The sequence below is a fragment of the Rhamphochromis sp. 'chilingali' genome (assembly GCF_963969265.1).
Source record: "Rhamphochromis sp. 'chilingali' genome assembly, chromosome: 1".
NCBI classification, from domain to species: domain Eukaryota; kingdom Metazoa; phylum Chordata; class Actinopteri; order Cichliformes; family Cichlidae; genus Rhamphochromis; species Rhamphochromis sp. 'chilingali'.
In genome coordinates this window covers 31,403,912-31,431,582 of record NC_137929.1, presented here as the reverse complement: position 1 = coordinate 31,431,582, position 27,671 = coordinate 31,403,912, and the positions used below count along the sequence as shown (strand labels likewise).

The following is a 27,671-nucleotide window of genomic DNA, read 5'->3' as shown; positions in this document are numbered from 1 at the left end:
CTCACTACTGAAATTACTGTTTGATTTAGACACGAGGCCTTTAAACCAAACAGACACACAATTGCAATGAAAGCAATGACCTGTTTTATTCTTAACCATTAGATCATCAACTGGCTTATACTCGAGATAAATACAGTTCCATGCATGACATTGCATTCTCATATTCAGAGCTACTGTGTAATGATGAAAATGTAATAAAATTAATTACACAGGTTGCCATCATGTGTGAAAATGGTCTGACCACCAAGCCTAAAAGCATACATGAAAACATGACTTCAACTCTATTTGTTGTAAAGTAACACAGTGTTAAAGCAGGGCCGCATACAAAATAAGCAACAAATGAGAAGCCTTTCGATTTACAATTCACAGCTGAACTCCACAAAAACAGAACAACTTCAGAGAAGGCAACCAAAACCAGTGATCAGGACCTTTCCCACAGCAGTTTATTATCACAGTGAAAGGGCTGTGTACACATGAGCCTGGAGGGCTGGAGGTGAGTAAACCACATAAGACGCGACCACACCCTCCTGCTGCTCCCTTTCTTTTCCACAAAAAGAAAGAAAGAAAGAAAAACCACCAGAAATGGACTTTCCAACCTGAAACCAGACACCTATAATTAGCTCACAGTCCCTTCAGTTTTTTACCAAACGAATTTTTTTTTTAAAGTTTTCTGAAAAGTCTGGGTGTATGGCTACATTTGTTTTATGACAATAAGATTATACTAATACTATTTGCCATCTGGAAATGTAACAAGGCCATATGTTGCAGAATACAAGAAGTAGCATAATTCTTTACTTCCTCTTTAAGTCCTACTGACCTTAAACCCCTCTGTCTAATCCCTTTGGTCATGCTGGGAACCCAAAGCCACTTTAGTGAAATGGGAAAGAAGTGAAGGCAAGTTGGTCCAATGTTTATCACTCAGGCCTAAGATGTCCTGTAGATTGTAAGGATGTATGGTAAAGCTCACAATGTAAAATTACAAATAGGTCAGACAGTTATTTCTGTTTTGAAAACAATCAGTCAGCTTCTGTTTCAAGGTGACCTATAAAAACAATCACCATCATCATTTAACTGCAGCATCTACTGGAGCAGCTTTGCATGACTGCCAGTTCAAAATAATCCTTATTTATATTATACTGGGCCTTGATGCAGACATCATTGGAAGACTTTCTTCTGATTGGCTGCCCCTCCTAACTAGAAAAGCTGTGCTCTGAAGATGACTATATTAGGGATTTTCCCCTCTCTGTGACATCAGTGAGAGCCAAGAGTTGAAAAACTTTCTCAAACTGGGCATTTTATAGAGGCCTGAAGCCTGAGCTTTTGACTCACTGAGGTTACTTGTATGTACCCTGACCTAATTATTCAATACTCTGGCCATATTTAACTTGGGCATCCACCACTGCAACAATATACACATTTTAAAAAGGAAAACACTGAGAAAGGGTACAGTAAGTCAACTTTACTACACAATATGAGAATGATCTAGCACTACATAATTTGGCTAACCTTTTCTTTGAAACATCCTAACACATGTAGGTTGCAAACTGAGTAATAAGTGGTATTTTACACAGCCAAAAATAACAAGATCAGGCAATAACCAGGCGTTGGAAATACCACATTTGATGTTGACCAGAGAAAGATGATGTTAAAAAAATGTTTAAGAGGTAAAGTCAGTGTTTAGGCTTCACCAGTGGGCCATGTTTATGACTCCCACAGTGTAATATCGACAAGACCTTGGCCTGGTTCTGCATCATCTTGCGCCAACACAAGGCCAAAAAGATGCCAACAATATTAACTTTCCAAGCCTGTCTGCAGCCTTGCTCAACGTCTCATACGGGAAGTAAACATGCCCCGGCATTATCTGAGCTTCATGCGAGAGGTAAAAAGCTGAACACAACGAGCAGTCCACTGTACACCAGACATGTTTCAACTGTTACCAAGGAGGTTAAAAAAAGTCTGGCAGCTCTAGAGTCGTTCCTCATTGAATAACCTCCACACCCTTGGCAGTAGGTTCCTTTTCAGTGAAGCAGATAAGTATAATAATAGTAATAGTGAGCGAGGTAAACAGAGAGAGGGGAATGTATGAGCTTCAGAGCGTTCTGATTCACGCATACAAAATCAACAGGCATTGATGAAGGGCTGTGTGGTTAACTAAAAAAACAATTTTTTAAAACTCCCATAGTCTCAAATGTCGCTAAGTGATGTTGGTATGACAACAGCCAAGAGTGGAGCAGCAGTACGCCTGCATTTAGAGATGGTGAGGCAGCGGGTATTTTCCGTGGTTACAGTTGGGTCAAACAGCAAAGTCAGCAACCGCAGCCACATCTGTTCAGCTGGTTAAAGGCCGCTGCATATTCCAACACAGAGCAGCTGGACAGCAAAATAACTTTTATTGTGTTAATGCACCATTTTTGTTTGCTGGCTTTGTGTGTGTGTGTGTGTGTGTGTGTGTGTGTGTGTGTGTGTGTGTGTGTGTGTGTGTGTGGCCTAAGGACAAATATCGTGAGCACAGCTGTCCACCCACTCTAACAGAGCTGGCCATGTGATGTCAGAGACATAAAAGTGTGTCGTGTTCTCCTTACACTACTGCTAATTCACAGGAAGATTCGATACCTGCTCATCTTCTCAAGTCCCAACATCCGCATTAAAAAATAATAACCAAAAAAATAGGGCACAAATTTACATAATGAAGTATGGCATCTATGACTAAATCACTAGTCATTAAAGCTTAGTTTCATGTATGATTCCACATTACCAAAGAAAGTAGTTGTGAAATGTGTTAGGAAAGATATGTTATAGAGATGGCTGGTGAATCAAACACGAAGACATGCCTGCACAAAGCAAATAAGGGCAAGGTAAAACCACAGGCAACCATTTCAAGTTCAGACTAAACTGTGGTTGTTAGATGACTCCCTCAGAATAAAAAGCTACAGAGAATTCACTGCCGATTTAATACCATCCGACAGCGACGACGCCGGATCTCAACGTCGCTTCAGCTAATCGAACTTCTCCCGGTGCTGCCGACTCGCTGCGGAAAGGGTCATTTCTCGGGGCAAGTGCAACAGAGCGCGCTTCATTGAAAAGGCCCCATGCAGTTTACAATAACAAGCCTCCGGGTCACTTAACAAAACTCTTTCAGTACGACATCTAATTTAAAGTCGTCGTGCATCCTGATCTAGACGCAATGCCACATTTTCCTGCATACAGCAGTGTAGTGTGTGTCACACAGCACATGGGAGTCTCAGCTGGCACTGGTCAAAACATTCCTCTGACAGACCACACAAGCTAACCACTGTATGCTGCTCAGAAAGCTACAACAGGAGCTACAAAGAGCCCAAAGAAGAAGTAATAGTGTGGCAGCCAAGACATCCCTAGTGTGAAAGATGAAGGTGCCATCACCAAATGGGCAAAAAAAAAGCACGCGTGGCAGGATTTTTGTGACTTACGGAGTTGAGCGTTAAAGTTTGCTCCATGTATGGCGCTGTGTGCTTTGCCCGTCTTCAGCGCTACTCCACACGCCTGGTGTGTGTAAGAGAGTCCATCCGCTGGATCTCGCGCGGTGCGTGTGCGAGTCTGTGTTTGCAGTGCAGAGAGGCAGAGCTGAGCGAGGGAGGAGAGAGCGTGCAGAGGAGCCGAAAATCCTGACAGCCACTGAGAGTTCAAAAGCTCCCCCTCTCTTCCTCTCTCTTTTCTCTCTCTCTCTATCAATATCCCTCCCCTCGTTTTCTCTCTCCCTCCCTCTCTCGCTCTCTTTGCTGTGAATTCCTCCTCATTCCTTCTCTATTTACCTCCCTCTCCGTCTGTGTCTTCATGCCCTGTCTGGGTTTCTGCTACGCCCACAGCATACATCTCTTACCCACAATCATGTAAACAAAAGCCGCTAATGTTTCCACACCTAAAAGGAAAGGAGAGGGAGAAACTTCAGGCACGGAGCAAAGAGGCAAAAAATTTCCCCAGCAAATTTACCCGAATCAAACGGCACGCATTAACCATTAACGGCTCGCAGGAACAGATGTTCTCAAATGCCGCAACACCTCCGAACATAGTCAGATTGAGCACAGTCGCAGCAGCCAGCTAATGGTGTCATCTTTGCAAAGTTGAACACACTGTCGTCTGCTGAGCGTGGAGGGCGCAAAGCATCTGTTTGCAGCTGAGTGTGTGATGAGTGAGACACAGGCTTACAGCACCGGGGCAGTGGGATGTGGGGGGCTGTGTGTGGGTGTGTGGGGTGGTGGGGGTTTGCAGTGGGGCTCTGAATGAGAAATAATACAAGGATGTACAAAACAGGACGCTCTTCAGCACGAAGAAAAGCTTAGCATCGGAGTACTCTCTGAGGGAAAAGCAGCAGGGGCAAAAAAAATGAATTACTACATACACAAGCACAGGGTTATATAGCAGTTTCTTCTTCTGGTGAAGAAGGAAGGCAAACACTGAAAAGCAACAATACTACTACTACTATGACATGTCAGAGCCGTGTGAGGAAAGATTCCAGAAGTATGCTCATTTCTGGCCACTGTGTCACCCATAGTTTCAGATTGTTATGGACACAAAATGCTACAAGAACGCATACAGAAGTTATCCATGAGGGGGAACTCGTAAAGAGCCTCACAGTGTCCTTGTGAGTCCAGATGCACTGAATGAGAGCTTATCGTGTGTTTTCTGAAAAGGCTTGTTATGAGAACAGTCCTTCACAACTATACACAAGTCAGAAAATCCTGCAGAAACCAAACACTTGGACAGGAGTTTCTCCCTGTATTAACCTGGACATCACATTTTGGGTTATTTAGACCAAAATACTCAATTTTGCTCTACAAGGGCCTTATTTCCACTTATGAAGACATTATACTGCTACTGTTCTATCAAGATTTTAAACAAATATCCTCATATGTGGCTCTAATTTTTCATAAAAACAAAAATAAGGCAAAAAAAAAAAATCTGGTAATTCTTTGTTTTTACATTCATCGGGCCCCAATATGCCCAAATATCAAAGAGAAATTAAAAATGCATGCCGTAGAAGAGCTCGGATCTTAGGAGGTTAAAGAGTCTTCTGAGGTAAAGAGTTTACTACAGTGCATCAGCTTGCTGTGTCCATCATTTGTCACTTATTTTTGCTCTGAAGGGGACCACAACCTTCAAAGTAGGGGGGAAACAAGTCCTTAAATTTCACTTCATTCTTCAAAGATTCCCATGCTAAAAATCATTTCCTGAACAGGTCATTCTCCAAATCTGGTGCTTAAGAGGCACCACCCAATTCTGCATATGTGTAAGTCTATAAGAACCAAATTGGTGCCATTGGATGGCTTTAATTTGCTATGGGAGAACAGAGTTGCTTATAGAAAACCTGATATCTGGCCATGACTGCAAGATGAAAGCTTGTGAAATTAAAATCCAGAGCAGAGCCCGAGGTGCACACTGAAAAGTCTCTGAAAATCATAAATTCCCTAAACTCTTATTATTTGGAATGTATAGCAGTACCGTGACTTAATACTGCAGATTAAAAACAGATTTTATCACTGAAAATTTGAATTTGGGATTTTTGGAAATCACACACACCACATCATACTGACTAAAGAATAGTGATATCATACGGCTCGATCTGTGGAAGTGCATTAGTGCATGTGGCATGGGTAAAATACACATTTGTGAAGGCACCATTAATGCTGAACAATATATGCAGCTATATATCATCATATAGACATCTTATTAAAGGAGGGCCTATGCAAACCGCATTCTACATGTAGAAGCACAGCTCTGTAAAACAGAGTCTGGGTCTTAAACTGCCACCTGCTGAAAACATTTGGCACATTATGAAACAAAGACAAACAAACCCACAATACAGCAACCTGTTATGAAGCTCAGGTCTAATTTAAGCAAGGATGAGCAATATTTTTCTTTAAGCTACAGGCGTTAGTGTCGTCAGTTGGAAATACTCACACTGATGTTAAAAGAATCGTTAAACTGTCCATTTTGTTTTATATTGTTGCACAGCACAAAAAATGAGCCCTATATTTCAAAACAAGCAAAGTTACATTTTTTCATTTCATTGTATTCCATTTTTCTGTCATTTTATAGTGTTCCTACATAGATTATATATAAAACATGGACACAGCCACCATAAGATTACCCATTAATTAGTGAAATCTCATTGTGATACTCACAACTCATTATTTTCACTGTGGCACTGCTGGTGTTTTGAAACCAGGAGTAATGGGCACGTAAATGTGAGTGCAAAACTGAGAAAAACTAACTACTTGAGACTGAAAAGCTGTTAGTCTGACTCTTAATTTACAAAATGAAACCTTGTTTTATTTGAAATCTCCTGAAACTAGCATTTAAGCAAATAGGCCCGCTGTCTGTTTTGAATGCAAGTTTAAAAGCTCTTTTACAATGGCTTCATTTTTCAGACAATGAAGCTATAGTTATCTTTTAGATAGCATGTAATTACTAACAGAAGTCATGTAGTACTCTTGTCTGTAGATAATCAACACTTAGTATCAAAACATATGCTGTATTTAACTGAGCCAACTGAGACTAGCCTAAGCCTGCCTCTCTTTGTTTGTGCCACTGCAGGTCCCACCAGCCTAGAGATGATAAAACAAAGATATCAAAGATCTACAAAACAATGTAACAGATCAAACTAACGCTGAGAGACAAGGGGGGGAAGAGATTAGATAATTTCACAGACTGCTTCAAGCATGAGAACACCTACCTTTCTATTCAGCCAATGTTATTTTGTACAAGCAGAGTATATGACAGCTCAAAACATCCCCTTTTAAATTTAACAGCAGGCAGGAATAGACACCTCATAACAGCACTAGAGAAGAGATGTCTTAGTTGCTAGGGGTGATGGCATACTCAGAGGCAATTTTACTCTTGATTGATGCAAAGTAATTAGCTATTTCTGGTAAGTCATAAAAAGTAAACAATGAAACACACCGTTAGACCCACGCACGGTGAGGAAATCTTTGCACACGAGCCAACAAGAAGTTATGAAACAAAATAAAAATACACTTTTTAATTTTTTCAATTTTTTTTTTTACTGGTAAAAGTTTGTAACCTCGCTTAAAAACAAAAGCTACTCAGATTCGTACATGTGAACATACAGTGAGGATTAGGAGATGAAGTGGGAGGTGGGGTATTATAATCTATAGCTGATTAAGAAAGTAGCTTAAGACATCTTGGGGTAAACATTTTATTATTATTAACAGTGCTCTTTAGTGTGTGTTGAGACATTCCTGAGAAGCAGATTTGTGGTGTGATGTTTTGAGTGCAATGTGGATCCTGCAAGTGTGCTCCTATGTGGACCCACAATACAGTCTGCCACTTTCTGGATCATTTTTGCGCCTGTTTGTGTGCATTCGGAACAATTACAAGACATAAGAGCACGTGTGTGTGTAGTTTTGTGAATATGAATCAGAATCAGTGTGCCTAAGTAATACGTGCATGCACAGACCCACTGCAGAAAGAGGGTTCCTCAGAAACATTAATATGAGAAAATGTGAGCATGATATTCCATCGTGCAGCAGCGCTCATTAGTGACACCAAACAAACAGGAACATGCCTCTAGCTTACACAAAGACCACTTTGTGAGCCATCCCTTGCAAACACAGAGTTCAAGGCAACGGAAATGTGAGGTTAAAAAAAAGAAGAGAAAAAAAGCTGAAGTGTAAAAGGGAGGGGGTATGGTTCAAACGTCCACATTAATGAGGTAATTTTTGTACATACAGGCCAACCAGAATGGGAAGGACAGAAGAGCATCCGAGCATTAAAATGAAAAAACACTTTCCATGTTTCAAATTCATAGCATAAAGGGTGAGGAAGGAAAAAGAACTTACGTCAAGGTCATCCAGCGATCGCGCCAGGCTGAGACGTTTGGCAGAACGACGTTTAGACGCACGAATAGCGCCTATACCCCAAAACCTGGAACCCTGAAGGCAAGAGTATTTAAAATCACCATTACTGATTTAACTTTTGAACACAAGACACTGTCTCTCCTAGAAAATCAAGTTACCAAACTACAACTTAGTAACTGTTAAACTACTGTCACTGACATCTATTTATCTACAGAAATTTTTTGCTATGACTGTCGGAGATAATGTCATAATTTTCAGAGAACTGAAGTGTTTGTGACACGTTTTTGCCCGGAGAGTCAAAGATAATGGAGTTACTCGCGGATAGGAGAAAATGAAAATGTAACAGTATAAGCAAAGTGAGAATTGAATTTGAGATGAGTTTGTTCAAACACATCTTTCTGGGAATCTAAAATGATCCGCGAGATCTGACAGATTTCTCTCCTGGTGCCTCTACATTCAGATATAATTGCACACTAATGTCACAGTCTCTCGGACTGCAGATGGAAACACAATCGCTAATATCTTAAAGATACTGCATTCTAACCAGCCACCGCATACTCTTGTGACTGGAGAGGTTTTGTGTCTATTGCTTGCAGATAATTACTGCTACATGACATGGGCTCTACCCTGTAATTTGTCTGGCTTCCTGTTCAAGATAGTCTTTTTTTCTGATCTAATGCAAGCTGCTGGGAAAAGATGCAATCAAGCTCTGACTTGGAAACACAGGGCAATGCTTCTCTTAAAGAAATAAACTTAAAAAAAATATATCACATGAGATTATTCTGTAGCCAAACTTAATCTAAAGCCCGCTGCACGTGTCCCTGATTACAAAGTTATTTACAAACACAAGCTCGCCTACATGCTGACTAATTCGAGTCTGTTGCTTAGTGAAAAAGCCGACTTCAGAGATACTTTAGACGTGTAATTGTGGTTCTTGGAGCTCATGGATACACAGGGACATCTTGTGGACAAAGAGGAAACCAACAGTAAAAAAAACCTCTTTATAGAGTTGCACATTAACTTTCAGCAGGTGTTTTCTGAGCTCAATTGACACACTGCACCAACTGAGCGTTGAGCAGTGGTGTTTTATTTCATGTTAGGTGCCACCAAAAACAGACTTACTAACACCCCCTTGATGTCGGGAAACTCAATTCTTTCTGAGCATTTAATAGTTCAAGAGCCACTATAAGCACAGAAGCAGATGCTCTTGCCTCAAGGTGACAGGAATAATAAACTTTACATTTTAGCAAAGAAACCTGCACAGCACTTAAGTAAAAGCATTTAATTCAACAAGAATACAAAAAAAAGTTTTAAAGAGTTTGTGAAAGACAGGACACCTCATGCTTGTTGCTGATCACATAAAATGTCTCTGTCAGGACACCTATAAAGATCCTATAAACATCACCAGGTACTTCAAGAGGACATATTAAGGACCTATTATAGGGACGTCATTTCTGACTTGTATTCTAGCTTGCTAGAGCTTTGCATGACTCACACCTCAAAATAATCCTTATTAATTTGATGATGGGCCTTGGTGCAGCTGCTCAGTCTGAAATAAACTATTTTACATCCTCCCCTTTAAAACTACTTTCTTGGATATGCTGCAGCATACAAAGAGCAGGTAGTTGGGCTGCTGTGTGCCATTTTTAATTTGAGCATCTGCAATTTTAAAAGTACATATGAGATAAAAACAGGGGGGGGGGGGGGGGGAGCATATAATGGCTCCCTCACAAGTGAAATTAAAAAAATATTTTCTAACATTTTTGCCCTTTTTTGTAAATAACTATCAAGAAATTTTAACCTTTTGGGTTCAAAAACATGATAAATATATGATTTTTCATATTTGACTCTTGTGGAAGTTAAATGCCTGAAACCTGTATTTCAGATCACAGGTTATTTATACATACTCATAAACCTCATTAACTACTTCAATGGCAGCATAAGAAATGTTTATTTTTAAATTCTTTAGATTGCAGCTTTAAAGTAAAAAAAAAATTGAAAACAAGAAAGAGTGTCTTACTTACATTTCTAGTGCTGCCATCCTTTTGCTGCTTCTGTCTCTGTTCTACAAACTTTCTGGTCCATTCCTCCCTGGGAGGCAGCATCATGACTTCAGCTGACTGGTATCTTTCCGAGGGTATCTGGCTCATTGGAGGTGGCAGGTTATTGGTGCTGGCACTAAGACTATTGTGTGAGGGCCAGTTGTTGTTGGATGTTTCACATAGTGCTGGATCACTACTCAGGACTTTTGGCCACTTTGGCTTTGAGAACCACCGTTGGCTCCCTCTGAGAGGATCTCCAGAGAAGTTTGTTTTTTTATCCAAACGCATAAGAGGTGGTGGGGGCTTGAACTGGAACTGTAGTCTGGGTGGGGGTCCTCCATAAAAGCTAACTAAAGAATCTGGGCCAGGTAATGACTCTGAAAGGGAATCTGTGCTGGTAGTGTTCTCTGGATTAAGTTTTTGGCCATTCTTGGAGAGGGTTATTGGGGTGAGGCCCTCAGCCGGAGGATAATCCCATGGACAGCTGGGGAGGTGGGGCCCAGGATGGTTTTGGATCACCGAAGGGAAATCCCTGTCCGCTCTCTCCTCAGGGGGAGAAACATTTCCAATACCACTGTCCCCATTGCTGCTTGCACTGCCACGTTTGGCAGTGCTGACGTTCTCCTTGGCATGCTCCTGGGCTTCTGCGTCCAGTTTCACTCTTAGTCTTTCCACAGCTTCCCCCATGTCGCTGTAAAGTACTGTTACAAAGTTAAGAACATCCGGGGGAGTCTGTGGGAATTCCAGGCAGCCCGAGGCATCTGGATCTGGAGTGCAGTTGAAACCAAAACGGCCAGCAATCCCAGTGTGATCCTTGTGATTTCCCAGATCTGGGTCAATGAAAAAAACATGGCAGGAAGCACGCAGAGGACTATCTTCTGGCACACGGCCATTAATAATATGCCCTGTGGTGACCAGGCAAAAAAAACGTGGGTCTTCAGTACACACAGCCCCCAAGACCAGGTTCTCAGCAGGGAAAGCTGCCAAAACAGCTCCAGCGTCGTCACAAAGATGAATGCAATCAAACATGATCTTCATCATCACAAGGGTATGGGTGTCCTGCTCAGTGCCCAGCTGTCGGATTCTCTCCAGAATGGCCTTTGAACAGTCCTCTGATTCACTAGTGTTCAAAATCAGCTCTGTGGAGCTCAGGTAGCCAACCACCAAAGTCATGTTCAAAACACCCCAGTCTGGATTGGCTTCGTCTGTAATAACAGAGTCTGCATCCCCAGACGTGGAAGTCTCCTCCCTTGGCTGCTCAGCTAAAGCACTCCACTGCTGTGACCACTGTGACATATCCGGCTCTGAAACCGGCCTCTGTTTGGCGGCAACCGAACAACTCGCGTTAAAGGAGGAGTTGCTTGAGTCATCTGAGACTGTGCGGAAAACACTTGCCTTTTGGAAAACGCCACTTTTCTGAGGAAACCCAAATTTCACATCATTAAGGATTGGGTTTCCCAACACTCGGCCTTCAGCCTGCACCACCAAGCACAGGGGTCCTTTGCAGCTGCCAATCAGCTGCACCACAGCCTCATGAGAAGCAGTAGACACGTCACTTCCATTGATGACCATGATGCAATCTCCTTGTCTGAGCCCCACCAAGTATGCCGGGCTTCCTTCCAGGATGCCGCTCAACATGCACGGCCTCTGTCCTGAAATAGTAAAGCCATATCCAGCCCGACCACGGATGACCTCCACGCTCTTGAACTCACCGGATGCATTCATATCCAGACGCCTCCTCGCGCCCTCAGGCTGTCCCTGTATCCTCATCTTTGTTGCCGCATGTGGGAACTGTAACACTTGTCCGTTGCCAACACTATTGTGTTGTTGTCGTCTTATGGTAACACAAAGCAAAACACAAGGACAAAAAGTAAAGAAGACGACATGTTTTTCCACCACATCAAATTGTTCAAAGACTTAATAAATTACAACTCATGCATTAAAATGTCAAAAATACTTGCAAATAAACGACAGCTCTAAAGTTCTTTGTGAAAACTAATGAGAAGTTCTACAGCACATTTTATTAATTACATTAAATGGTTATTTTATTGATGAATACTGCTAATAAATAATGTAAAGACCATATACTGAAAACAGAATAACATTTTTTAAGCAGTGTTAGAAAAAGCAGGGTGTTTTTCTAGCTTTCTTTGCTCTCACCTAGTCAACAAATTAATTTAATTTAATCAGTTTCATTTAATAACCAAGTAACGCAACCCACATCAATCTTATATCTGCAATTATCTGTCAGAGCTAAAACAGAGGCAGCTTTTATGTGCAAACACGGCTCGCATATTACTCCCAGTCACCCCTCCACCCACTCCCCAAAACACACCGCCAGCTGGCTCCCTGCTCACCACCACTTTAATGAAGGACTCTGGTGTCGGTAAGCCAGTTTTTAAATGTTCCAACACTTAAGTCACCGCCCGAGTCATTTTATGAGGGCAAAAAAACCGAAACAAAAATAGCGAAAGCTAGCTCCTGCTTTACTTTTTTTTAGAGTTTTGGCAACTTTAAAGCGACAAAAAATGTTAACGTAGCTCGAAACTTTGACAACAATTAAGGCCTTATCGGGAAAAAAAATTAACAGTACCTGCTTTTAAAGTTGTGCCAGAAAAAAAAAGCCCACGGGTTTTACGTTTACGTTAACACGAGTCTACCACGTTTACATTTTCCGCTTCACGCGTCCATTTTTTTTCTCTATTCTCTCCCTGCAGTGATTCGGTATTCCATATGGCAGAGCTCGAGGGCACCACCTCCATCCATTCACTCATCACGGAAAACACAAAGCGTCTTTCACTGTAACCATGACAGCGTAACGTCTCCGGAACATGTGACTCCTCCCACTGGCCAATCAGCATCTCCTTTGCGTTCAATATTCAAACAGTGGGAGTGACGCTATTGGCTGACAATGATGGCAGTTGACAAGCTTCATTTTTCCCTTAAGTAAAGTATGTATATATTTTTTTATTTATATATGATATTTTTAATAAATAACTCTGCTTAAGTATACAAGTGAGAGCACAGAAAGTTCTCTGGAGACTCTGTAATCACCCCTGACATATGTCTAAAAGGAGGAATATAATGAAATTTAAAAGGCACTGCCCATGCAATGGTGATAAGTTGATCACTTAAAAACCAAAAAGTAAAAATAAAAAAGGTCTTACCCATATGACTGCGGTTACTGCAGTATGTCTCATCCACTTTGCCTCTGGTTAACTCCTTCCCCTCCACTCGACTGCGGCTCTTTACGGCGGATGGTGTGTAAACACTAACTCTGGTCAAAGGGCTGCAACGGTTGCCTCACCCCTGGCCTTACTACTCATGTGCGGTGTAGCTTACTCATTTGCAAGAAGCTGACAGCCGTTTTGACAAACCACTATATAACAACAGGATTAGAAGTCTAATGCAATGACGTTGCACTTTATGATTTATTTATTACGGCTGTGAGCAATGAGCATACTATGCAAACACAGGCCACACAGTTCAGTGTGTTATAAGGAAACAAATGATGTTGCTTTCTCATTTTCATGAAGGAGTGACTTCCTTTGAGCTGGTGTAATGTGTGATGGAACTAGCCTAATCCCCCCTATTTCTCTAAATCCTCTTAAAATGGGCTGAAAGGCAAAGACCTTAATATTTCAGCTAACGTCAGCCTCCACCCTCTGTGTATTTTGCATCCCAATAATTGTACCGTAGAGTCACGGAGATGGGGGATGTTAGAGTGAAAGACAGCAGCAGGTTATCTTTGCATAGTTGTCAGTTCTCAAGAAACAAATCTGCGGGTTTCTGCCTTGAATGAAAGCTTCCATATATATCAAATTGCCCTGTTTTGGCATCAGACCTCCCATGTAACATGTAATTATCCTGGCAAAGAATAAAAAGTGATGGCTGTTGTTCCCACAGTGATTTTTATTAGGGTACTTGGCAAATTATCAAGAAATCTTATACAACTGTTCCTAAAATGAAAATGTACAGTGGAGCCTGACTTAATGTTGATGCTAAAGTGCTAACAAATGCAATAACATGTTTATCTTCTACAAATGATACTCCTCCAGAAATGGTAAAAGCCTGTATTCATGCCTGTCTCTACCATTTCTACACAGAGCTTTACTCACAATAGGATAAACCTGGAATGCCAAAATAAAATACATCATTTTTTTGTATTCAACAAGGTTATAGGTGAGGCAATGCCCCCCAATAAAAAACAAAACAAAAAATATACACTTTATGGTTTTCCCGGATCCTTCACACCGCTCTGACCCCATGTGGCTGATGCAGTGGCGGGAAGCTGGATCATCTTCTCCAGGAGGTTCATCATGCGCTCCTGCAGCTGCAGGCACTGGACCTGGAGGAGGTTCTGTTGGTGCACGGCTCGACGCACCTCCCTGCACGTCTCCTCCATGGCCCGGCTCGACTTCTTCTGTTGCTGCAGCATAGCCTGCAAGACTCGCAGTTTCTTCCGCTTCAAGGACAGGTGCTTGCTGGCCTTCCTCTTCCTGGCCGAGATAGGATGTGAGCTGGGGGAGCAGAGAGGGGAACCTTTCAGAGCAGGCAGTGCCTAGTAAAAAGAGATCACACTGGGTTCGCATTTTCACAGGTTAGTTCCACGACCTTCAACATAACATTGGTTTGTGTGCATCGGCTCCTCGCGCCGAAGGCAGAAATCATAGAAGTAAATCATTGCAAGTGTTTTACAATGCTATGGACGGCATTTAAAGGGAGTGAAACATGGCTTATTACTGGTAGCTACAATCTACAGATTTTTCTGACAATTAAGACAGACAATTGAGAGGCACAGTTTTAATAAGAAGACAGCCCTGAGGACACATCAGCTGGATGCATGTTTCTGATTTTGCCTAACCAGTACAGGCAGATTGTGGGCTGCAGCTTTCTGGAGAAGCAGCATGAGTAGGGATGGGTATTGATAAGATTTTCACGATTCCGATCCAATTTTGATTCTGTTTAACGATTCGATTCTTTATCGATTCTTTTTAAAAAAGGAGAACACTAAGGTCGATTAGCTTAGAACTTTGTTTTATATCTTCTCTTTGAACAAGATAGAAACTTAGGAGTAACATGGCCTTACAAACCCAACAGTGAGATCTTAAGAGATACACAGCCTACGGCTCTTCAATGGGGTGTCACAGGGTCCCCAGGAAAAAAATTGTAAATGTAAAATAATAAAATAAATATTCTTCTGTAGCAATAATTACAATTACACAAGAATATCCAGTAATGTCCCTGCCTACAATTAAACACATCTGCTGTGGCAAATGGGTGCAAACCTTTGACCACAAACTTAGTCACTGCTCGGTGACATTCGTCTATCCTGGCCTGAAAGGAGACGCTACCGGTAGACTGCAGCGAGAACTGGCAGCATCTGAGCCAGACTCTGTCTGTCTGTCTCATCATGGTCACCTAAATGCACAGTAATGGCAGGTTTTGTAAGAAGGCAGATCGCGTTAACATAATGTGCACTGTTAGTTGATTATTTACCTGCTGCATTAACGGGAGAGGACGTACAAACGTTACCGCTGCTGCTGGGTTGAGATTCACGAGTCCGGAGCGGAATTAAAAACACGACATTCATTTAAGGTCATCGTGTGTTTTGTGAGCAAATGCTTTTGCATATTCGTAGTGTTTCCTCCCTGAAATGAAATATCTACTTTTCAAGTATTGCAAGTTACCCTGTTGTCATCCGTTCTCGTAAAGTATAACCAAACTTTTGAGCGTTTGAGCCGCCATGTTTCCTGCCAGGTAAATGACACTCCGTATTCTGTCCCTCCTGTTATTTCTAAGGCATGTTTTTTATAAGTTTGTTATATGGCGGGTCATAATCATTCGTTCTGTAATTAACTGTTGCAACATGTCAGAAAATATGTTTATTCCTGATCTTGTCTGGGCAAAGCCTGCCATCTAGTGGGTTGACAGGGTAGCACCATGTTAGAGCGCAAGCAGTGGTTTTCTCCCAGCGCTCGACAGGGAAGGTCCATTTGGCTGTGTCTCTGTAAATTCCTGCATCTGACGCCCTTGAAAAGGCATAATCTGTAAGTGTGGCAAAACGGTTTATTGTTCCCACTTATTAGTACCTTGTTCAGCAAAGTAATGAGCTTCTTGTGTGTTTAGCGAGTTTGTTACATTACTAGCACAAGCTAGCTGTTAGCCCTTTGTTTAGCCTGCTAACATGAAGCATACCAGCATGTGGTGTTAGCTGTATCTCTTACCATCTCTGTATCTCTTGATTGTGTAGTGACTGTTTACATAAGTCAACAATATTTAATGTAATCTTTGTGTATTTGTATGGAGAGTGAATACACTGTATTCTGTTTCTGTTATTACAGTTTTACAAAAAAGGAAAATAAGGATCAGTAAAGCTCCGAAGAATGGCACGCGGTCTCCTGAGTGTTTACTGAAGCCATTTTATGTTTAGCTCACTGCATAAGCTGGATAGAGACATTCAGCTGAGGGCAGAAGAGTAAAAAGATTGTCCACGCATCAAGTGCACTGCCAGGATCCTGAGACACTCCAGCGACAGCAATCATGTCCAACCACGGGGACACCTCGCAGCTTTCACAGCTGGAAGTCAGGTCGGAATGCAGATCAGCAGCTTCACGCCGGTCAAACAGCTCAGCAGCTTCACGCCGGTCAAACAGCTCAGCAGCAAGCCTTGCTGCAGCACGAGCACGAGCTGAAGCCGAAGCTGCTCGAGCAAGAGCAGAATATGCCAAACGCCAAATAGACATGGAGGTCAAAAAGGCCCGGATGGAGGCAGCGCTAAATGCTCTGAAGCAGGAGGGAGAAGCAGAAGCAGCACTTGCAGCTGCAAGGGTCCTAGAGGCTGCAGTTCTGGACCAAGCAGAGTCTGTGAAGCCACCAGACATTCCTGCCACAATAGCTGCGGCTGTCAGCCGCACTCAAGAGTATGTAGATACCCACTTCCACAATAACACTAATATGGAAGGTGAGTCAAAACACAGTAGAGAGCAAAAATGTGACTTAGACAACACCCACACTACAGGGCCGGACATATCAGCAGCAGCTGCGCGTGGGTACCCCCCCAGTTCTCCACCTGTTTGGCAGCCCAAACTTCCACCTCCCCATTGGTCCAACTATGTTGGAGCAGCCAAACCACAACGACAAGCAGATGTATCAGACCTCGCTGCCCTCCTCTCGCGTCGTGACCTACTGACAGCAGGACTGACAGTGTTTGATAACAAGCCAGAGACTTATCTAGCATGGAGATCTACGTTTCACAATGCCACTGAAGATTTAAACCTAAAGTGCAGTGAAGAACTCGATCTGCTCACTAAGTGGCTTAGTGGGGAGTCTCTCCAGCATGCTCTGAGAATCAGGGCTGTCCATGTTAACAATCCAGAAACAGGTCTTCAGCGTTTATGGCAAAGGCTAGACAGGATTTATGGCTCATCAGAAGTTATTGAAGCTTCTCTGTTCAAACGCCTAGAGAGCTTTCCCAGAGTTACTCCGAGAGACAATCACCTTCTACAGGAACTTGCAGATCTCCTCCTGGAACTTGAAGCAGCAAAAAACGAAGGATATCTGCCAGGCCTCAGCTTTCTTGACACTCCAAGAGGCATAAACCCAATTGTGGAAAAACTCCCACATACCCTGCAAGAGTCATGGATCAAACAGGGGTCCAAGTATAAGAAAGAACACAGAGTGCACTATCCGCCTTTCTCCTACTTTGTCCAGTTCGTAAATAGCAATGCTGAAATGAAAACTGACCCCAGCTTTATCCTACAAAATTACAGCACTGGGCACATGAGGATAGAAAGGCCGCTGGTGAGACAATCACATTTTAGAGCCCCGCTAACAGCAAACAAAACACAGGTTGGCACACCCAGCAACAAATCTAACACTCACTCTCTTGATCCCGACAAACGGTGTCCAGTACACATGAAGCCCCATTCACTTGCAAAATGTAGAGGGTTTAGGATGAAAACACTGGATGAGCGGAAAAGTCTGCTCAAAGGGCTTTCGATCTGTTACAAGTGTCTCTCATCAACAGAACACAGGGCCAAAGACTGTAAAGCTGATATTCGTTGTCTGGAGTGCAAAAGCGATACCCACATCTCCGCCATGCATGCCGGGCCACCCCCTTGGAGAAGTGGGAGCTTTGATTCTACACCAGAGGCACACGGCGGGGAGCCAGACATCCCGAGCTCCACAGTGACTACATCTAACTGCACTGAGGTATGTGGACAGGGACAACAAGGACGGTCTTGTTCTAAAATTTGCATGGTGAAAGTATATCACAGCACAGCCCCTCAAATGAAAACGAAAATGTACGCAATTTTAGACGACCAAAGTAATGTGTCACTGGCTCGTTCTCCCTTTTTTGACATGTTTAATGTACATGGTGAAGCCTTTCCATACACAATGAAAACATGCTCTGGCACAACGAACAAAACAGGCCGTAGAGCTCACGGCTTTGTCATTGAGGGTGTGGACGGAAAAGTGTCCATACCACTACCAACACTGACAGAGTGTAATCAGATTCCTGACAACAGGAGTGAGATACCCACCCCAGAAGCTGCAGCTGCTCATCATCACCTAGCTCACATAGCTGCACAAATACCCCCTCTTGATCCAGAGGCAGATATTCTCCTCCTCTTAGGCCGTGATGTAATTCAGGCTCACAAGGTTCGACGCCAGGCAAATGGGCCCAATGAAGCACCTTATGCCCAAAAGCTTGATCTTGGATGGGTAATTGTTGGGGATGTTTGCCTCTCGGGAGCTCACAGACCCACATTGAACTCCTACAAGACTAACATACTGGATAATGGCCGCCCCAGTTTTCTCTCTCCCTGTGGCAACAGAATCTACACAAAAGTGAAGATCACAGAAGAATGCCCCCTTTTTGAGAGCACACAGGTCAAAGATGAACTGGGCAAACACATCTTTCAACAAACTACTGATGATGACAAAATGGCACTCTCTGCAGAAGATAAGACGTTTCTGAACATTATGCACAAAGAGTTTGCTAAAGATGATGCAAATAACTGGGTCGCCCCCCTGCCCTTTCGTCATCCCCGACGTCGCTTACCCAACAACAGAGAGCAGGCTCTCAACCGCCTCATGTCCCTACGGAAGACATTAAAGAGAAAGACGGAGATGAAAGATCATTATGTGGAGTTTATGAAAAGGATCTTCGACAAAGGTCATGCAGAAAGGGCACCCCCTCTCAAACCCCACCAAGAATGCTGGTATCTCCCACACTTTGGTGTTTACCACCCCCAAAAGCCAGCAAAAATCAGAATAGTCTTCGATTCAAGCGCCCAGTTCGAAAATGTGTCTCTGAATCAAGTACTGTGTAAAGGCCCAGATCTCAATAACAGCCTTGTGGGCGTGCTTCTCAGATTCCGAGGTGACCCACATGCTGTGATGGCTGACGTGGAGCAGATGTTTCACAACTTCACGGTCAGAGAGGACCATCGTGATTATCTGCGTTTCCTGTGGTTCCGCGATCACGACCTCGATGGAGAAGTGGACGAGTTTCACATGACAGTCCATGTTTTTGGGAATTGCCCGTCCCCCTCAGTTGCCATCTATGGACTCAAGAAGACTGCTGTGGAAGGAGAGAAAGAATATGGCAGTGATGTAAGGGAATTTATTGAGCGCCATTTTTATGTAGATGATGGGCTAAAGTCATTTCCCTCTGAGACCCAGGCGATTGACGTCCTTCACAGAACACAAAGGATGCTGGCTCAGTCTAACATCCGCCTTCACAAGATCTCATCCAACAGCCCTGTAGTCGTCAGTGCCTTCCCAAGTGAAGATCTAGCCACAGGCCCGCAGGAACTCCAACGTGGACAACACGCCCCACTCATGCAACGCAGCCTTGGGTTAGGCTGGGACCTGTCGACAGACCAATTGTCATTTCAAGTTGAAATCAATGACAGGCCTTTCACCAAACGTGGTGTATTGTCAGTCATCAACAGTTTGTATGACCCACTCGGCTTCGCTGTGCCAGTCAGCATCGAAGGCCGCTCCATTCTGAGAGAGATCTCTATGGACATTAGCGAATGGGATGCACCGCTGCCGAGGGAGAAACAGGACAAGTGGCAGCAATGGAAAGATTCCCTAAAGCACTTACAACAGCTCAAGATCTCCCGCATGTATACATCCATCTCACTATCTGAATCTCAGAGAAAAGAAATGCATGTTTTTTGTGATGCATCCACAAAAGCTGTTGGAGCCGTCGCTTACCTGAAACTCACAGCAGGCAATGGGCTCAGTGAAGTTGGGTTTCTTCTTGGAAAGGCCAGGCTGGCTCCAAAACCAGACATCACAATTCCAAGACTGGAACTTTGTGCTGCTGTGCTGGCTGTAGAAGTGGCGGAAATGGTCCAGCAGGAGCTTCACACTACTATCGATGAGGTGAACTTCTACACCGACTCGAAGGTGGTCCTTGGATATATTTTCAATGAAAAAAGACGCTTTTATGTGTATGTGCATAACCGTGTGGAGCGCATTAGGCGTTCTACCCAGACCCACCAATGGCATTACGTACCCACACAGCTAAACCCAGCTGACCATGCCACACGAGCACTGCCCGCTGAGCATCTGTCTCACTCTACATGGCTTAGCGGACCTGCCTTCCTTACAGATTCAGGCCAACGACAAATACAGAAAGAACCTTTTGACCTTGTTTGCCCTGAAAACGACACTGAGCTGCGCCCAGATATCGTATCCTGTGCCACCTTTCTGTCAAAAAAAGAGCTCGGGACCACAAGGTTCGAGAGATTCTCAAATTGGAGTCGTCTGCTAAAAACTATTGCCAGACTGCTGCACATTGCCGAGTCGTTTAAAGGTGAAACAGAGAGCACATGTCGTGGATGGCACAAGTGCAACAACTATGCTACAGAAGAACAGCTCCAGCAGGCCAAGGTTACTATCATTCGTGCAGTTCAAAAAGAGGTGTATGCGGATGACATCAAGCGCATGGAGCAGAGTGAGTCCATTCGCACACAAAGTCCACTTAGCAAGCTGAGTCCTTACATAGACGCTGATGCAGTCCTTAGGGTCGGTGGCCGGCTCGCAAGAGCTCAACTGTCAACAGATGAGACACACCCCATGCTCATTCCCAGTAAACACCACATAACCCAGCTCATAATCAGACACTTTCACGCACAAGTATGTCATCAGGGCAGACACTTCACCGAAGGTGCAATCAGAGCTGCAGGTTTTTGGATTGTGGGTGGGAAAAGAGCCGTCAGTAGTGTCATCTTCAACTGTGTCATATGCCGCAGATTAAGGGGCAAGCAACAAGAGCAGATCATGTCAGATCTACCAGAAGACAGAATGTGTACAGACCCTCCTTTCACGTGTGTGGGCCTAGATGTTTTTGGTCCGTGGCCTGTTACAGTCAGAAAGACACGAGGAGGTCAAGCAGAGGCCAAGAGATGGGCAGTGATCTTTACGTGTATGAGCACTCGTGCCATACATATCGAAGTGATAGAAGCAATGGACACTTCATCTTTCATTAATGCTCTGCGCCGTTTCGTTGCCATGCGAGGTGCTGTTAAACTACTCAGATCCGACTGCGGCACAAACTTTGTGAGTGCTTGCAGAGAACTCCAAATCGACAAGAAGGGTTGTCATAACAACAAAATCAACAAGTATCTTGGAGACAGAAGCTGTGAGTGGCAATTTAACCCTCCACATGCATCGCACATGGCTGGATGTTGGGAGCGCATGATTGGCGTCAGTCGGCGGATCCTTGACGTAATGCTGCTGCAGCACGGAAATGCAAAGCTCACACATGAGGTGTTAGTGACATTCATGTCGGAGGTCACTGCAATAGTCAACTCAAGGCCACTTACCACAGTTTCTGCTGACTCAGAGCATCCTGAGATTCTCACTCCTGCCATGCTACTCACACAAAAGGTTGGTGCGCCCCCAGTACCACCAGGTCAGTTCCACGATCAGGACCTGTTTAGAGCGCAATGGAGACGTGTACAGTACCTAGCCAACATCTTCTGGGGACGATGGAGGAGAGAGTACCTCAGCGGACTACAGGGTCGTCGCAAGTGGAGGGCATCAAAGCCCAATCTACAAATTGGAGATGTGGTCCTGCTCAAAGAGGGACAAGAAAACAGGATTGACTGGCCACTAGGGCTAGTCACAAAGACCTTCCCTAGTCAAGATGGCAGAGTAAGGAAGATTGAAGTCAAGATCATCCGCAGTGGCGAATGTAGAGTGTACCTGAGACCCATCAGTGAAGTCGTCTTGTTGGTACCTAAGAGCTAAGTCTGAAAGACTCTTAATATCCTTTGTAATAGTGGGATTCAGCTTTAGTTGGTGTGACGTCCTGCAGACGTCAGGCGGGGAGTATTCTGTCCCTCCTGTTATTTCTAAGGCATGTTTTTTATAAGTTTGTTATATGGCGGGTCATAATCATTCGTTCTGTAATTAACTGTTGCAACATGTCAGAAAATATGTTTATTCCTGATCTTGTCTGGGCAAAGCCTGCCATCTAGTGGGTTGACAGGGTAGCACCATGTTAGAGCGCAAGCAGTGGTTTTCTCCCAGCGCTCGACAGGGAAGGTCCATTTGGCTGTGTCTCTGTAAATTCCTGCATCTGACGCCCTTGAAAAGGCATAATCTGTAAGTGTGGCAAAACGGTTTATTGTTCCCACTTATTAGTACCTTGTTCAGCAAAGTAATGAGCTTCTTGTGTGTTTAGCGAGTTTGTTACATTACTAGCACAAGCTAGCTGTTAGCCCTTTGTTTAGCCTGCTAACATGAAGCATACCAGCATGTGGTGTTAGCTGTATCTCTTACCATCTCTGTATCTCTTGATTGTGTAGTGACTGTTTACATAAGTCAACAATATTTAATGTAATCTTTGTGTATTTGTATGGAGAGTGAATACACTGTATTCTGTTTCTGTTATTACAGTTTTACAAAAAAGGAAAATAAGGATCAGTAAAGCTCCGAAGAATGGCACGCGGTCTCCTGAGTGTTTACTGAAGCCATTTTATGTTTAGCTCACTGCATAAGCTGGATAGAGACATTCAGCTGAGGGCAGAAGACTCCGCAACGTGGTGACGTAATTCGTGGCGACGGGAATCGATAAGGGAATCGTTTGCAAAAATGGCAAACAATTCCAAGGAATTGAAACAGTGGGAACCGGTTCTCAGCAAGAACCGGTTTTCGATACCCATCCCTAAGCATGAGTGAGCGTTTGCTGTGGTGTGCCACAGGAAACTAATGCCAACAACAACAATAATGTCAAGAAAACACATCCAGATTGAATTTTAGTGCATCAGAGTGATGAGGGGTTTTTTTTAAAGCCAGAACTTTTTGACTCATTTTTCAGCCCATTAAAAGTTGATTTGAGGGCTAAGGCTTGGTTTTAGGGTTAAAGAATTAGGGTGAATTTAAGACTTTAGCACTTAGCTGTTATGGCTAAACGTAGAGTTAAGAGGCTTGGGATTGCATGAATGTCCCCAGAAAGATAGTGTGTGTGTCTGTCAGTGTGGAAACACTTTTAACAAGGAACTACATTTAGCCCCCCCCCCCAAAAAAAAGAGAACCGCTCATCTAAACAACCTCAAAATTGAGCACTGCCCTTGCCAGAGTCCCCAGCGACAGACTCACCAAGTCTGGAGTGGATCAGAGGAACAGACAGACCTACACAGATTATTAGTAAGTAAGTAAAGTAAGTATACTTTACAGAAACTAACAAAACTGTTAAAACGCAGAGAGAAAAAAGCAATCGTGTATATAATTTTAGCATTCAAGGTTTAAATAAAGCATAGCAACAAGTAACCCAGCTGAGGAAAGGTAGTCACTTTCAGTTATAGCTGGCAAGCTGAAAACTGCATAAAACTGTATATCTGGTGGGTTGCTTCTCTGAAACAATAGCATACAAAGGTCAGTTCATCTATTATTATCTTTATGAGTGTTTCAAAAGTGCACATATTCACTATGACACACACATGCACTGTGTGTCTCCTCTATTTCCTGTTACCTGGAGCCCTGTGTGTGCTCACTATCAGAGCTCAGCGAGTCCAGCTCTTGTTTGATCTCCATCTCGTCCGAGGAGCCTGTGTACTCTGGCAGGAATCCCATCAGCCCCTCGTCTGACTGTGGCACCAGGTTGTCTGTCGACTGGGAGGAAGTGGAGGGACCCGCTGCAGAGGCCTGAAACTCCAAAGAGATCACCCTGCCGTTCTCCAGCGGCTTGGAGAGGATCTTCTCTATGGCCTTGTAGTACGGCCAATCCGGCGCCTCGCTGCCTTCGCCAACTGTAGCTTTCAGTCGCCTGTTAAAGCAGAGAAAATGTAAAACAAAAACAAAAAAAATGGGTGGTGGTGGTGGTGGGGGGGGGGTTGGTCATGCAGCAGCTGGAGCCACGACTTTGGACCGGGGTTTTGCACTTGCCTGTACTGAAAAGACATATTGGTGATTTTCATCTTGATCTCTTCCTTGAAGCGCTGCTCTCCTGTCAGCTGAAAGAACCTCTGGGACATCTTCTCGTAAACCTTAGCGTTCCTCTTGCTCATTTTCAGCTCGTTGTGGTGTTCCTCCCACACGTACAGGAGGGCTTTCATTTCGCCATCGGTCCAGTTCGGGGCCCGTCTGTGTTTCTCACTGTGGCCTGGCATCAGGTAGCTGAAACCATCCTCTGATGCCATTTTTTTTTTAAAAAAATTTAAATGACTCTCTTGACCTGTGCTGGTTCTGTTTGCAGAGCTTTAGAGGTTGGTTTTGAAAGCCTTTTACTTCGCTAAAGAGCCGTGTTGAGTCTCCAGTAATGGAGGGATAGAAGCAGGAAGGCACACACACACACCACCACCCTGCCTGTGCCTTTCCCCCTAGTCTAGCTGAAAGAGGACTCAAAATGGGGCCTAAGGCAGGAGAGGAATCCGGTTAAAAGCTTTTAGTGGTGCGTGATGTCACCGTGACATCAAGTTGCCCTGGCAACGGTGAGGGAGGCCCTTTATTTTCCCTCCCCTCTCCTCTAACCACTCCCATCTGCTCTCTCTCCCCTCCATTCTGCTTCACTGGAAGCACAAAAAGCTTTTAGTTGAAAGGCAGCAGTGTGAGCGCACAAGACTGCTGATGGTTTTGAAATATGAGCCTCCGGGGAGGGGAGGAGGGGTGGGAGGGGGGAAAAAAGCACTGAGAAGGAGGAGGAGTGGAGACCATGGGTATGTGTTTCCCTGGCAACAAGGCAGTGGATTTGGTAGTCAGCCAGCACTCTGCTCCATTTAAAAGCTTTTAATAATACACAAGTCATTTTGAGATGAGGAGAGGGAGGATTTGCTTTATCTGGCAGGATGCGGGGAAAAAGAGAGCAGAAACACTCGCAGCCTGCAATTCAGACCTGAGAAAGCAAGCCCAGGCATCGCACCGCAAAGCTGTGAAGCTCTTTTTTTTTTAGGTGGGGATAACAAAAGGGAGACATCAGACGAAACGGCAACGTGTAGTGATCAACTGCAGGCAACCGTTGAAGCAACACAACACGCTGTCTCCTGTAATCAGCTTTCTTTTCATAGTCATGGTCAGCAGACAATGGACCCCTCCAGAAAGGGTTTCTCTGACCATTTGGGGACTCCCTCCCCCCACCCCCATTCCAGTCTCTGCAAAGGGCGGCTCTCCCCTGCCCCTGTGCGCATTAACCAGTTTATGTGCATATTTCTTTCCTTTCCCTCTACCTCCCCTGGTCTCATGTTTCTCTCAGTAGCATTTACGCACTGAAGCCCCACCGTCGTTCACACACAGACAGCGAGTTGGCAGCAATTCAGCCCCTGCTTTGTCTCCCACATTTTTTTTAAATTTCTTTTACTTTTGCCACCTTAAAACTGGCAATGCAGCAATAACCATCATGTATTCTCACTTTAGGTGCATTAGTGCCATTAGCTGCATTGCGTCCAGTTTAACTCAGTTGCAGGCTGATTAGATCTTTAACCCATCTGCTCCCCACTAACCTGACAGGCGGGCGCTGCATGTTCATACCGCTAATTGGCAGCTTTGCCCGATCCATCACATCTGTCACTTAAAATAAATCTCTGCCGTTGCAGAAATGGAAACGCAAACGAAAGTTGACGTGAAAGGTTCTCGGTGTGCTTAAAGAAATGTGACTGACACTTAAAAAGATTTTTTTTGAAAGGGTTGCAATCGTTACCACGTCGCGTTTTTGCTCCGGATTAAACAGTTGATCGTTTTTTGACTGAGTCTCAAAATATTAAAAATAATCTGTCACTTCGGCTTATTTCAGCATCACGCCCCGCCCCCTCCTCTCTGTCTTTTCTCTGCGGTCCTTTAGGATTGCATTTTAGTTACTGTTGTGCATTTTTTCATTCAATAAGGTGGAGGTAATCCAGACTAGTAATCCAGGAGCCAGACTAATCTGCGGATAAACTGTTTGATGCACTGCTCACGTCTGCAGGCAGAAGTCACCGTTGTGAGTGATCAGTAAAATAGAGCCACTTGGTAGAAATAAATAAATAAATTGTATATATGTAAACAACGCATACTCGGAGATCTCGTTAAGGAATCTTTCATTTCTAATTTCACCTCACTCACAGTGTAGTTTGTATTCACACAAAGCATTTCAGAAATGATCAACTGTTGGATTAAAATGTCCTATCAGCCGATTTAACAAAGGTTTTCAGGAGAAACTGAACAACTTAAAATCTAATACATGCAGTCTCCTTAATAAGCATGCTGCTTATTTTTCATGCACTCTGTAAATGGTAAATGGCCTGTTCTAATGAGCCTTGATTTCTGCTGCATTCAGATGGTCTTGCCTTAATAGTTCAGGCTGCCAGTGGTTTAATGGTGCAGGGATTTAAACACCACAGCATACCTGAGTGTTGTTGCTTACCCTGTCCATTCCTTTATGACTGCAGTGTAACTATCTTCTGATATCTGCTTCCAGCAGGAACACAAAGCTCACATCACCCTTAACTGATTTCTTGAACATAACAATGAGTTCTCTATACTCAAATGTACTCACGGTCACCAGCTCTCAATCCAACAGAGGAACTCAGGGATGTGGTGGAACAGGTAACTTACTGAAGTGCTCAGATTACTTTTTGTCTTAAGTGATATCATGTGGCCTGCTATTGGTAGCATTGAAAAAAAGCATCATGTAAATTGTACCGGAGTGGAAAGTACCTGTTAGCTGCAAAGAGCAGACATACCTGCTAGCTAAACACAGCTCTACAACCTTCATGACACATCAAGGAGGAGAATGGTGCTAATGCTAGGATAACTTTTAGTTCACTTACAATTGTTTGGCACCAAATCTTGTGGGAAAGTTGATAAATGCTTCCAATATCAACTAGCTGTAAAATTAGCTAAAGTCAACGCATCCCGAAGCAGACTTACAGTAAGCTAAATTCCCCTGAGCAATATAACAAATGTTTGAAATATGGTGTTAATTTTTCTTATCACAAAAATAACTATAATAACAAGTTACTTTATTTAATAAGTAAAGCTGTAATATCTAGCTAACTTTTTAATAGCGTCAGTGCTACAACTCACTGCTAATGTTAGCAGACTCAACACAGACATTACTACTGTGCTTGGTCACACACCGGGACTGCTTCTTATCAAAAGCCACTAAAATTGAACCCCGATATCATTTGCTTTTTTGTTTTGTTTTGTTTTGAATATACCTGTTTTTAATAAGTTTTTATCTTAGCAAAACAAAAGTTTAAAGAGCTACCTTCCAAGAAAGTCAAATAGTCAGACTTGATCATCACTTCTTAAAAATAAAAAAAATAAAAAAGTTGAG

The 27,671-nt window shown here is 43.5% G+C and overlaps 2 protein-coding genes across 4 annotated transcripts in view; both read right to left on the bottom strand.

Moving 5' to 3' along the window:
- The window catches only part of LOC308412070 (regulator of G-protein signaling 12-like), a 46,083-nt gene extending 32,929 nt beyond the window's left edge, over positions 1-13,154 (bottom strand). Inside the window, exons 1-3 of one of the 3 annotated variants that reach the window (XM_080906154.1) lie at positions 13,063-13,154; positions 9,878-11,729; positions 7,836-7,928 (exon numbers count right to left, since the gene is read on the bottom strand). In XM_080906154.1, the coding sequence (XP_080762280.1) occupies positions 7,836-7,928; positions 9,878-11,665 (1,881 nt within the window). In that variant the 5' untranslated portion in view covers positions 11,666-11,729; positions 13,063-13,154. Of the gene's footprint in view, positions 1-3,446; positions 3,708-7,835; positions 7,929-9,877; positions 11,730-12,488; positions 12,685-13,062 lie in introns of those variants that run through there. The other 2 variants (XM_080906153.1, XM_080906156.1) reach the window with 2 other exon arrangements.
- Positions 13,155-13,789: 635 nt separating this feature from the next.
- Positions 13,790-24,821, bottom strand: msantd1 (Myb/SANT-like DNA-binding domain containing 1). Its single transcript, XM_080903942.1, has 3 exons — positions 24,308-24,821; positions 23,895-24,188; positions 13,790-14,415 (listed from the first exon to the last, which is right to left on the bottom strand). The coding sequence occupies exons 1-3, from the start codon at positions 24,559-24,561 to the stop codon at positions 14,124-14,126; spliced, it is 840 nt and encodes a 279-aa protein (XP_080760068.1). The 5' UTR covers positions 24,562-24,821; the 3' UTR covers positions 13,790-14,123.
- Positions 24,822-27,671: the final 2,850 nt, after the last annotated feature.